This window comes from Empidonax traillii, unplaced genomic scaffold (assembly GCF_003031625.1).
Source record: "Empidonax traillii isolate 1590-97213 ecotype Southwest subspecies unplaced genomic scaffold, ASM303162v1 scaffold756:size664756, whole genome shotgun sequence".
Lineage (NCBI taxonomy): Eukaryota > Metazoa > Chordata > Aves > Passeriformes > Tyrannidae > Empidonax > Empidonax traillii.
The window spans coordinates 215,581-229,515 of record NW_020955949.1 but is presented as its reverse complement, the minus strand read 5'-3'; the positions used below and the strand labels follow the sequence as shown (position 1 = coordinate 229,515).

The 13,935-nt window shown below is 39.1% G+C and overlaps 1 protein-coding gene across 1 annotated transcript in view; it reads right to left on the bottom strand.

The window, feature by feature from the left end:
* DCHS2 (dachsous cadherin-related 2) overlaps window positions 1-13,935 on the bottom strand; it is a 107,646-nt gene that overhangs the window by 54,257 nt on the left and 39,454 nt on the right. Inside the window, exons 2-3 of the mRNA XM_027900931.1 lie at window positions 7,480-7,671; window positions 786-1,017 (exon numbers count right to left, since the gene is read on the bottom strand). Coding sequence (XP_027756732.1) covers window positions 786-1,017; window positions 7,480-7,671 — 424 coding nt within the window. The remainder of the gene's footprint in view (window positions 1-785; window positions 1,018-7,479; window positions 7,672-13,935) is intronic.

The window sequence follows — 13,935 nt, the reverse complement described above, 5'->3', positions numbered from 1 at the left end:
AAAAATGATAACTGCAGTTTAGTCAACTACTCAGTGAAAGACAACATGGGCATTTGTAGATGCAATACTCATGTTCTTTCCAGTTGATATTTACAACTATTTTAAGGTCAGAGAGCTAACTACAGGGGCTGCTTTGTAGCTAGCAGGAAAAGTCCTTCAATCTGTGAGATTCAACCTGTCTTGGAAAAAATTCACAAAAACTTGCTTTTGCTGTAATTGTTTTCCTGCTTTTGTCATCATTCCTTCATTGAACCTCTCTCCAGAAACCAGAAGGATGAGATGTCACGCCAGGAACTAAAAGGCAGAAAAAGACTAAGTGTCTAATCATTGAGTCAAACAGCGAGGTGATTAAGTATTATAAGACTGTGAGCAGAATGGGGACTTAGCCTAGCACAGAAGGGGAGAGATTAGAACAAAAACAGAGAGATGAAATGAAAGGACAAGCATCCTGAAAGTTCTTCTATTGCTCCTCAAGAGTAAGACCAAAACATTTCAGGAATTCAGATACTGTTGTAAAAAAACAATGTTTTGATTATATCTTGCAACGATGAAGAGATTCATGGCTAAACTGGCATGTACTATGTTTTCCATTCTTATCCTCATTCCAGTGAATGCAAAGGCTTCATGTTAAACTTAAATCCTCCGTCTTCCTCTAAAATTATTTTCCATCTAAAAATCTAAGTTTCAATTGTACAACATGACTCCAAATCAAAAAAAAGCACCATCGGGGAAAATATACATGTTGCATAATTATCACCTTTCTGAATCACAGATTCATACAGTACCTGTGGACGTATCCACTGTGAAAAAAGAAGAAAATTCTCCTGGGACCACTTCGTAAGTGACAACACCATATGTTCCTGAATCTCTGTCTGTGGCAACAACATTGATGACTTCTGTTCCTGGCTGTGTGTGACTGCTGATACTCGTCACATAGATGTCTTGTTCAAAAACAGGTTGATTATCATTAATATCTTCTATCTCGATGCGAACAAAAGCTTGGGCACTCAGTCCACCCTGTTGGATAAATCAGAAACATAAAAGCAAAAAACAAGGTCAAACTTCAGTCTCTCTACAGTGGTGATGCCTGAACACAAAGTCAGTTTTGTTAATACTAATAAACCCAGCACATGTAAAAAACCTTGCTAGTCTAACCTCACGTTTTTACCATCACCAACACCCCACTTATTCCTTCACAGATAAAAGTCAGGAGTTTCTGTCCCAGAAATACAAGCCCCTCAGGTGACTGAGGCGCTCCAGTAAAGCAGGAATAACTTCTACCTATGAGTCTTTCAGATTTAAAAGAATGACCATCACAACAGTGAATGTGGGCTTTTTCAACCATGGATCAGGGACACAGACTAAGAGCAATACAAGGAGAGCCAAAAGCTGACTAGTCAGGCTGCTGGCTGCAAGACCTATCGTCAATTTACCACCCTAGCAGGTTCAAGCAGTTCTGCTCATCCAGCATGTGCCTGTGTCTAGACATTATATATATATATGTATGTGTGCGTATATCTAAATCTCTGTATGTGTGCACCTGGGCTTGCCTACATACCCACACCTTCAGCTGGTGTACACAAAGACAGAACAATGCCAAACTGACTGAAGAACATAGCTGAAACAATATGTTGATGTAAAATTCATAACTGATTACATAAAATTGTTTCCAGTGCATTCGTAATTTTGCAGGGAAGGAACTCTCACAATACTTTCTAGGGATCTTGGTTCAGCTTCTCTGCTCTAGTTTCTTTTCCCTACAACAAAGAGCTGGAAAAAGAGCCAGACCTTGATTGCAGCACTGGCATCATACCTCTTCTCCAAACCCAGCAGCTCTGCTGCTCTCCACACAGTTGAAGCTCCTTCTAGGGGTGCCCACCAAAAGCCCACTAAAATACCACATGGGCACATTTAGTCTTGCTCTGGAGTGAAACTGGAGAAGCAAGGAGCAAATACAAGCTGGCTTATCAGACTACGCTACAGCAAAATACAGAGTTGCTATGGTAAAGCGCTCAATTTTTTGACAATCTGCAAAAAAAGACAATTCTGCGGGTGCTGTAGTGAAGACCCCACAGGCTCCTGAATGAAACAAATGCCAATTTACTTCTCAGAGACACTACCTTGTACTCACTGCAGACTCCCTCCATGAGTTTGGAGGGGTTCATATTTCCAAGATTATTTTACAGCTATAACAACTACAAACATTTCTAAAAGCAAGCAGCTCTGTTGTGGCACAGCTAACAGGCAGTGCTGGGGCACTGACATGTTCAGAGGCACAAAGCAGCACACGTATATTTAGCCTGCACATGCTGTATGCAGTAGAGTAAGACACAGATGGAGGAAGAATCCTGTGCTCTTCACAGTCACGCTGAGCACACTGGGTTTGTAGCAGTCACTTACAGAAACTGCTGACACAGATCAGTTGCTGCTGCTACACATGACAAATTATGCTGAGCTAGTCCAAACTTAAGTTTGCAGTCACAGTAGCTATAATATAAAAAAACCCCAAACAACAACAAACTCTGTTGTATATTTCTGCAATCTAATTGTTCACGTCAATTATTTTTAAACCTGACCTTTGTGAAACTATTCAATGATTCAGACCAGATATTACACCTTTAGACTTGCCCTGCCACATAACAATCTCCCACAAAACTGTTTTTGAAGGTTTGCTTATTTATCTCCATGGGTTCGGATGTATTTTGGGGAAAAAATACTATCAGCATTCACTTCCACATTTTCATAGTAATTTTTGCTTTGTTCTGGTTTGGCTTTTTTCTTCTGTGTTGTAATGTAAACTCTGTTGGGTGACAGTGACATTCCCAAGAAGGCTCAAGTATGTGGAAAATTAGGATGATCTTGTGCATCATGTGTCTGTGTTTCACCCACAAACTAGGAGGTCTGGCCCACATCCTCCTGGTGTGCTCCAGTTTTCTTCTGAAGGAAATCAGGCATGGCATGCTTCCAGGGTTCTCACTGCTGCAGAGGCAGCCAGCAGCCAGGACACGTGCCTAGGGCCAGGACTCTGAAGAGTACTGGACTAGCATCAGCCCAAAAATCACTGGGACTGCCATGAAACCTCGTGCCAATACGAAGAAATGGAGATGTGCAGATCTGATGGGCTCGCTGCCAACACCCTCACTTCAGGGTAAATCTCTTCCCTAGTACCTTGATTGTCACGGTAAGGAAAACCTCTACAGGATCTAAAAGGGCGGGGCTGAAGGAGGGGAAGGAATGTGCTCTGTTCGCTGTCAGAAGATGCTCTGCAGCTCCACAGCTTTCAGGTACTTTAGAACAGAAAGCAGAAATATTTTTAAGGGAAGAGGGCCAAAAAACAAGTGAGGTCAAGAATAAAAAGCATCTGAAAAGATGGTTAGAACACCACGAAATGAAACTCACGAGAACTTGCGTTAAACTTGTTTCTTCTAAGTTTCGTTATTGCTAAACAGACGTGACAAAACCCGAAACCCCACTCTGTAATTTGTATTTATGCTACAGAGTTATGTAAAGACTAAAAAGTCCTTTGGAAGTGATTAATTCTAAGTATGTAGGGAAGTGTAAACTCTCAGAAGACAGACCAGATTTTATAATGGAGACAGAACCTTCTTTTCCTGGAAAAGTAGTGTATACCTTCACATGAGTCACGTATGATATTAGCTTATTAACTTACAACATTAACTGGCCCAATTTTTGCACTGGCTATTGAAAAATTTTAAGTATCATCTCAAGTGAGAAGGAACAATGTGCTCCTATTTCTAACGACGTGGCTACACTTATCTACCGAGAAGCATGCAAAACATAGATGTTCCAAAATATGAAGGTTGATTTAAATGAGTCTGTTGCTGACAGAAAATTACATTTGTTACAAGCAACAGAAAGCCACAGTTGTTCATTTTAAAATCCCTTATTTCAAATGTTGAAGTATTTTTAACCACTGTTGTACTGTTTAAGTACTGTCTGATGCAACAAAAAGTCACAATTACAACAGCTTCTTTGTCAGAGTCCCAAGAGTTGTGTCCCCTGTGGAACAAAAAGGGGGCATAAAAAGCTGCCATTAAGGCAAAATAACCACCAAAAAAATTTTCTTTTGTTTATCAGGAAAAAATTTGTGTGAAAATATGAAGTTATTACTACACCTCTTTATCATGTCTCAGAAAAAATAAAATAAGCCTGCTTTTGGCAGGAGAGAGTCTTTGTCCTAAGAAGTAGAAATGGTGCTATTTTGAACAGCTGTATTTCTTCATTTTGGAGCTGTAAAATGCTTAAAACTCCATCAAGAATTTCATTACAGCCTCCCCTGTTTTTGTCAGTGAGTTGTGCTATCAAATTTTTGTTCCAAACTAAACTGTTAGATACAGAATCTGACATGCAGACTTTTTTTTTTTTTTAAACTAGAGGATGTCAACTTGAAATTGTAATGCTGTCAAAGTGGAGAGACATCTCCATTTATTTCAAAAGCCTCAGTTTCTTCGGAAGCTTTGCCTGTGGTGTCAGGTGTTTGTGTTTCAAGTGCTTCAGTGTAAAAGATAAAATTGGATAAGCAGGGTGATTTACCAAAAAGCAAGGGACAAAGTATCTTTCTATGCAGAAAGGCAGTAACTCACTAATACACCTGCTGATGGTGTACTGAACCTTTTGTAATGATGAAAACCCAAGACCTAGCATTTCTTACAGAAGATACAAGGATGCTGCTTTTCATCTTCACCTAATCAATGAGAGTGGTTCCACAAGCTCTCAAGGCATGCTTATTTAACAACAGTTTTAACAGAAGCTGTTTTCCATCTGCCTCTCCACGGGCTCTTGTGTGCAACTTAAGTTCACTTGTTACATTTTCTACACATTGCATTAAAGACACAACTGATGAGCTCCAAAACCATGTAATGGAGTAGCCATGAACAGGTGGAGGAAACTGATACTTTTGCTGTAAGATAAACTGAGCACCACCTGGAAAATACTTCCTTTTCCTCATCATTTCTAATTAACTGTGTTATTTTCTTTGCTTTTAATCTCTCTCCCCTCCTTTGTCAACAGTGACCCTTCACTTTTCCTCTCTTTTTTTTCTATACACATTTCTCCCCCGATCACAGCCTCTACTTTGAGCCCCACACCTAACATCATTAATCCATCAAAATCAGCAGAACAATGTCAGAAGATCAAATAAGTATTCTACTATATTTCTGCTGTAAATGTGGACAGTAACTCAACACAAGTTCAGGTATACCAAAAATTCTGAGAAGCTAATATTGAATTTAGGTGCTTTAATATTTAGGTGTCAGACGGGCATATTTTTAAAAGATAAATCAATGGAATCTTTAAAGTGCTGACTTCCAGTAAAATGAATGTCACAGACAAAGTAATCAAAAACTGAACCCTTCTCCCCATTATTGAACTTCTGAAAACACAAGGTCCCCTAAATGAAGATAAATGAAAGACCAATTTGAAAATTAAGTACTCTATTGTTTCAATGCATTGGCTGTTTAACTTTTGACACAAGACTCGTCAGTAGAGCAATAATTTAACTAAGAAAAATTAAAAACTGCATCAAGCTTTTTTCATGGAAACATCTTTTCTTTCAGATTTTCAAAATAATATTCTGTATCATACTGAGTATCTTAGAAACTTGTCAAAATTTCAGTGCTGTTGCCCAGCTCTCACTTAACCTTTATTAATGACTAGTCTTGATATTCCAGGTATGTGTATGTTTTCCTTAAACTTATACATCTTCAAAGCATGTGAATAAGAGGAAAAATTACATTTTTAGGTATAGAAGAATACATAATTTTCTGCTGTTATACATTGCAATACTGACTGCTTTACTCTTCAAGGTTTGGATATCTGTACAAACTACTATTTTGAAGACAGAAATCACAAATAAGGGAAATTCCAAAATGGTAACATAGATCTATCTCTGCTCTAAGGATTGCAGGCACTATCCTAAAAATACTCACCCTTATATTCTTATACTAAAATCATAGAATCATTGAATTGTTTGAGTGGGAAGGGACCTTTCAAAGGTCATTCAGTCCAACCCTCCTGCAATGAGCAGGGTCAAGTTATTAGACATTCAAATAAGATGAGTCAGGAAACAAAAATACAAATATAGTTATAGAATCTTTTCTCCTCTAAAGCAATCTATGAGGAAGAAAAGGCACTATTAATAAAAGAGAATACTTCTGTAGCCTCTGAAATAAACACTGAATTGTGACAGCTAAAGAAGAAAAACCAGATTAACTGGTTAATTATTACACATATATGCAAATTCAACAGAATAGAGACCCTCATACTGCTACATTCTTAAAATGCAATAATTAATACCAACCGTCAGCTGCAGCTATTTAAATTCATCTAATCATGAATATGGAAATCATAGTTCACTAAGTTCTTTCAGTGTACTATAACAAAAAGCATGGGCATTTTAATAAAAAATACAGTATTACCAGCACAGCTGCATTAAAAAAAAAAAATTTAGATACACTTAGGACATTATCTTAAATGCAAGTTTAATATCCAAAGTATGAAATATAGAGTGCATAGCCTGAAATAATTGAATGTTAATGTTTCCCAGCTCAAATTTTACTGCAAAATGTGACCTCAATAACATTTTGAAAAGTGTCTTTATGTTAATTTTAACATTTGAAGCCAATCAGTATCCTTTCTTTTCAGCTTCTTCACAATTCATTTCTAAAGCTGAAGAAGGTGAAGACAAGCACAGGCTGGGACCCACATTGCAAATCACCTTTGGATATTTTCATAACAAAATAAATATTTTTAATGAAATTAAAAATTTTCTGGAGTGTTTTTCTGGAGTTGCACTACAAAAATTTTCTGTTAAGTGGCATTAGGTAGACAAAGGGTCCATCCCTAGACATCTCGATGTGTTTTCACCACAACTGTGTCCTCACCCTCCTTGCCAGAGATCGGAAATGGATGGTTTCAGGCACATACAACTATCCTGCCCTTGCTTGTACCACAAATATCTGCTTCCAAGTACCCGACCTTGTAAAGTGGGAAAACTCAGATATGCTGCCTCAGAAGCAGCAATGGCATCAGACTGCTAGAAAGGACAAGGAATTTATCCAGGAAAATCACTGTCACCAACAGTAGCCATGCAGTTCTACCACAAGTTAATGGTTTATTACAGTCATCTTGAAAGAAGGGAGCAGAAATAACCTGGAATCCACTGGTTCCAAGAGGAGGAGGAAAATCAGCAGGGAATAACGCACCCTAGAAACGTGTTTCAGCAGCTTGTAATTGGGAATTCAGCAACAGTAATTGGGAATTTCACAAGGTGATTTGATTGATTTGGGTCAAAATTTACAGTTCATGAAGTATTGTTTTCTGCTCTCTTTAAGGATAAGACATTTTATTCAAATTCATGCAGTTTTTACATACTCATTACATTCTTATTTAGAAGTATACAGCACATCCAGATCTCCAACTGCATTCACAGATCTGGCAGTGTGGAAAGGTGAAACTTACCCCGTCCGTAGCTTTTACTAAGAGATCATAAGTGGTTGGATCTCCTTCTCTGTCAATGTCTTGAGACACACAGATCTGACCAGTTCGTGGGTCAATCTGGAAGGCTTTGGATTTTTCATGAAAATGAAATCCATCGTAAAGAGAATACTCAATTTCACCAAACTGGTCAGCATCTGCATCTGTTGCTTTGACCTGCAGGTAGACAACAGAGATAAAAATGAAGCCAGTGAAACTATTACTAAACAAGGTGTCCATGATTTTTGAATGAAAGTTACCTCTTTGTGGTGTAAAAGCAAATGTGCATACACACAACAAATACAAACATGCTCTGCTACCTAAGCTGTCTGTCTGCAGTTCATAAAATAACTCAGGTACTGACAGTGTAATTATTGCAACCAGCATATAAATTCCATTAGACCTGTCTTTAAAATTACTTGTGTATCTGTCAATAGTTTTCTCAATCAAGTAAACTTCCCAGGACTGGAAAAGCCATGCTTGTTAAGCCATGTCTGTAGGTCATACCTTAAGCTACTTTCCCTTCATTTTATTTTTACCAGTGGAGATAGGTCTTATGAAAATATGTCACATGTAGACCAGAAAAGTGCTGCAGGACATCCTTACCTAATGTATTTTATAAAAGACTCCCTAGAGCTTAATTTAGTTTTCATTTGAATGCGAGCTTGGTGGTACGTATGCTCTTTGGACAACTGGTGAATTAATCTAAAATGTATTTGATAAAGAGAATAGTTTTGTACACTGCACTTTCAATTTTATTGCCCTAAGATCTCTGATAACAAGTGTTTTGTGCAGAGTTTTGCTCTTCTCGGCATGTTCCATTGTGAAAGCTTTCACTTAAAATTTAGAAACGTTTCAGTAGAAAATAATTTGTAGAAATATGTATACATTAGGAAAGCCAGTATTTTCAGTTCCCTAATTTTTCATTATTGGAGATACATACAAAATTTTCCTTCTCAATTGCTTTCCTTTCCTACTTATTCTTTGAAAATCATAAATTCTGTGTTTTTTCCATCAGCCTGTCTATACAAGCACGTTGTCCGAAGACCTTAACAGAGCTTTGGAAACTTCAGTATCACAAAGCCCAAGAGTCAGAACTGGTGGGAGTTCACAGAGAAGACCTGTGCTAGCCATCGCCTGCACCTGACACAGGTTAGTAAGGAGAGACCCACAGCCATCAGCCAGAGACAGGGCAGAGATGGAGGTGGAGGTCTGCACGTAACTGCCTGTACAGAAAAACAGCTGGCACAGTTTTAGGTACAGTTTCAAAAAAAACAGGCCCAGTCAGGGAGTATTGCTAGCAATAAATTTGGATTAGGTCATCCTGTTTTGGGGATGTAAATTAATTTAGTTGCACGGACACAAGCCATTTGGCCTTGGGACCCAGAACAGCCTTTGGCTGTTGCTCCTGCTGATACAAACGTGGCCATAAAGACAAGTCGGTGCCTTCATCACAAGCTCACTTCTTTGCCCGCACAGGAATTGTTTTGGCACTAAGATACCGAGCTGGGACTGAATTAAAACCAAATGAAGAAAAATGAAAATGGCTTGAGAAGGGTGAAAGGCATGGAAGTGGGGAAAGGGAAAGAAACCACATAAAAAGTGCCAAGGCAAATTATAAAGCTAAAACTTATTCTAGATTAGTTATATTTCTCCAGCCTTGTACTTGTCATAAAAGCAAAAGAACAGAACATACATCTGGTGTGCTCTCAGTATTCTACCACTGTAACGCTATGAAACAATAATTCACTTGGCCCTTATAAGAAAAGTATCTCCATTTATTTCTTTTGCCTGAAATCTAACAGGGGTGACAATACTGAAAGGTTCTGTGTGCCTGTGCCTGCATGCAGTTACATGTGTAAATGCTAACATTTATGTCTGTAATTAATCACTCATGCTCAATTAAAGGTAAAATTTGAGGGTATTGTTAGAAGTTTTGCCCATTATGTTCAGTCACTTGTTTTCTTTCTTGTAAATTATGCAGTACTCAGACTTTGAATAGCACATGCAAATGCATAATGAGTGATGAATTAAAATAAAAATGCTTCAGTTCAAAGCAATACAAATTTAAAGGTCTAATTGGGATCAACTTCAATTACTATAATCATCTCTCAGGCAGCAAAACTAAGTGGCATCAATTTTTGCAGAAAAATATGATCTTTCTCCCTGTTCAGCTCCCTCACATCCATTCAATTTCTACCCACTTACTAGCCCTCTTTTTAATCACTCACCATGAAACCTTTGATCTGAAGAAGGAAGAATATGGAATTAAAAATGAATGAAAAATTTACTGTAGCAGACGGAGCTGACATTGAATGGCACTACACCTGAGGTCAGGGAAGCAATTAACTATGATCACAGAATCACTCAGGTTGGAAAAAGCCTTAAGATCATCGAGTCAATGCAAGCTGATTTAGAAGAAGGAATTCAGTGAAAACATGCTGACAAATTCAAGTTCTGATACAATTAAGAGACCAAGTTATTGAAGATTTTAGAAATTAAAACACACAGTAGTCACTGTCCAAAACATGTTGAGTTGTAACAGCATACTGCATGAGTACCAATCCTACTGAGGATTGCAGCCGTTAACTGCTTGAGAGCTGTGAATTACAGGAGGAAATGAAGGCAGCAGCAGGAATTTTCACAGTGGATTGATCAAGAGTGTTGTATGTTGGCAATATCATAAAGGTTATAGAGTTGAACGGATTTATGTGCCTTGGAGAAGTGGGAGGCAAGAAAATACCAAATACAAGCTGACAAGCCTAGTATAAGATTGGGATCTAGAAGGAAAAAGAAAGGGGAAGAAAAGGAAGTGCTAGGCCCACAGGGCCTTTCTCCTTCTTTCACTAAGCATGTTTTCAATACACTAAATTGAAGATACAAGTTATTAAGGAGTGTAAATTTGGGAATAAGTACACGAAAAAGTATTCCCAAAAAAAAAAACATTCTTAAAAGCCAACAAAAGTCATGGTATGGAGAACTACTGGCTGGACTTCTCTCATCAATCATGCCTTCTGTAGCCTACATCCTTTGGTCTGTTTGTACACTGTCTAGACTGCAAATCTGTCAGAAAAAAAAGAAAGTTTCTTTGGTCCTGTTGATACTACCAGTAACATAATAAATGGTCAGACTGCAGACATCCTCTCAGGAGGAGAAAAAAGGGGGACCTAGAGAAACATTATGGAGATCAATTAAAAAAAGGTGATCCACCTGTGTGATGTTCAAACAGACAGACTAGTGCATGAGGAGAATAAATAGTGCCAAAGTTCTTACACGCTAAAGGGTGTAAGAAGAATAAAAAAAAGAAAATTCAACAGTGTTTGAAGTGCAGAAATAATCTTCTATTTGCATATGGAAAGGGGATGATCTCAAAGAACCTGTGAAATTAAAGATAATTAACCTCGCCTAGATGCACACTTTAATCCTATAACACATGTGCAAGTTTGAATGGAGAAAACAAATGCTGGCAGTACATGTAAATAAAAGGAAACAAAAACATATTTCTTAGTGCCATGCTAAGGAGAGACTTCAGAGCTTACAGAAAGCAAGTATTTGGCAGATCTTTTGCTAGTTCCATTCCTTTCAGTAGAATGATGACAAGTCATGGTAGTGGGCAATATGTCCCCATATTTTACAGGTATTAAATGCGGTAACCAATAAATTAATTGTAAGCAAGATTAAAGAGAATTATATCATCCAATAAAGTCCAGACTGATTTAAACACTAAGCCATTTTAAAAGAAAAGTCCCCTCTTTTTTCCTTTTCTTTTTTTTTTTTTTTTTATTTCCACTCCTTTTTGTCCTCAACACATTAAAATAAATTCCCGTGGTTAGATTTAACTTTCCTTATGTTTTTTTTCCTAGGTATTATTACCTAACAACTGAATACATTTTGAAAAGCAGGACACAGATTTTATATTATATACAAAATAGGAGAAGTGTCTTGTGCACACAAAACCACATAAGAAAAGACAATCCTATTACTTGCAGATCAAAAATTCAGGACCTATGTAAAAATCATTTTTAGGATTTAGAGTATGCAGCCTTAAAGCTGAATGCTTTGGAATGTTAAATTTCACAGGTGAGTGACCAGGGTTAATTTTATGGCTTTCAGATTGACAAGACTAAAAGTAGACTACAATGGGAAAGAGCAGACCATTCAACCAAATAAATCATGACTGTGGTCATCTCTAATTGCAATTAAATGAGACTAAGAAGTATTAAATCAATTCTTCATGGCATAAGAATTGCTCCCATACCACATATTTTATCAAGTTTACTCCATTTAATTTCAGTTTACCAAGATACGGCTTTCTTAGCTCATAAAATCTGTTTGGTCGACTTAATGTCAGAGTGTAAGACAGATTTTTATTTTGTGCATAAAAAGCGTGTTCAATCCTTTTAGTTGTATTGATATTGTGAAACACAAGTTAATTGCCAGCAGCCTGTTCTAAAGAAAATCAGAATGCTGGGTAAACAAAAACATACTTCACTACTCAAGACAACCAGGGGATCAGGCCCAGCCAGCAGGGGTTTAAGAAGGCAAGTTCTGTTCGACCAGCTTAATTTTTTTTATGACCAGGTGACCCACCCAGAGGATGAGGGAAAAGGCTGTGGGTGTTGTCTGCCTGGACTTCAGCAGAGCCTTTGACAGCATCTCCCACTACATTCTCCTGGAAAAGCTGGCAGCCCAGGGCTTGGTCAGGTGCACTTTTTGCTGAGTTAAAAACTAGCTGGATGGCCAGGCCCAGACAGTGGTGCTGAATGGAGCTGCATCCAGCTGGGGCCAGCTCTGTTTAATATTTTTATTGAGGATTTGGACAAGAGGATCGAGAGCACCCTCAGTCAGTTTGCAGGCAACACCAAGCTGGGCAGGAGTGTCAATCTGCTGGAGGGCAGGGAGACTCTGCAGGGGTACCTGGACAGGTTGGACCAATGGGCTGAGGCCAATTGTATGAGGTTCCGTAGGGTGAAGTGCCAGGTCCTGCACTTCGGTCAAACAACCCCCTGCAGCACTACAGGCAGGGGGAAGAGTGGCTGAAAAGCTGCCAAGGTGGAAAACGTCCTAGGGGTGCTGGTCAACAGCAGTGCTGTCTGAACGTGAGCCAGCAGTGTGCCCAGGTGGCCAAGAAGGCCAATGGCATCCTGGCCTGCATCATAAACGCTGCAGCCAGCAGGTCCAGGGCAGTGTTTGTCCCCCTGTACTCAGAACTGGTGAGGCCACACCTCAAGTACTGCGGCCAGTTCTGGGCCCCTCAGGGCAAGAAAGACATTGAAGTGCTGGAGCATGTCCAGAGAAGGGCAATGGAGCTGGTGAAGGGTCTAGAGAGTAAGTCATATTAGGAGCAGCTGAGGGCTTGCTTAGTCTGGGGAAAAGGAGGCTCAGGGAAGACCTTATCACCCTCTACAACTACCTGAAAGGAGGTAGTAGGCAGGTGGGGGTCAGCCTCTTCTCCCAGGCAACAAGTGACAGAATGAGAGGACACAGCCTCAATCTGTGCCAGGGGAGGTTCACTTTGCTGGGAAGGTGGTTAAGCATTGGAACAGGCTGCCCAAGGAAGTGGTGGAGTCACCATCCCCGGAAGTGTTCAGGAAATGACTGGATGTGGCACTTAGTTCTCTGGTTTAGTTTATGTGGTGATATTCGGTCAAAGATTGGACTTCATAATTTTGAAGGCCTTTTCCACCCTTAATGATTCTATGATTGTATACTCAACAATATTCGTCATCTTTAAGACAAGACAAAATACACAAAATAGGAAAACTGTCCCCAAACTACCCCAAACTGGTGAAATTAACAGGAAACTGAAAGGAAGAGGTTCAGTGGTAGAGTTAGGTTGCTGATGAACAGCGTAAGCATAGTCCTGTCCTGCAGACATCACTAGCACAAAATCCAACATCCCCACAATTGACATTCTGAAGGACAGCAGGCCCGTTCCCTGCAGTATAGCCATGCCTGATGGCTGACTCGTACCTCATGCAGACAACCCAAATAACCCTGGAATGGCTAACTATCAGTACTGTGGAAGCATTTGTTACTCCTGACCTTCATGACAGGTCTGTGGCCACAGAGGAGGAGCAGCTTGAGTTGGTGGCATGCTGTGAGTAAAATGTGACTATAGAAAAAATGGTAGTGAAATTACTGGTAATTGATCTTCTTCAAGTCACTTGGCTGTAACTGTACCTGTGAGATTAGCACTTGAGCTGCCACAATCAAACATCATCATATGTCTTCAAGTTAGTGCTCTTATAACCCTGGTTAGCAAGCAAATAGCATATAAAATACAAACCGATGATATTTACTTCGTGCCTGAGGCAATGTGGACAATAATGACGAAACCAAACCTGAAGAGCATAATAAATACATTATTTCTGTGGATTTTTGTATATCTGCCTCAACACCCATGATTACACCCCATCTCCCTAGTATGGCAGGTTTAAC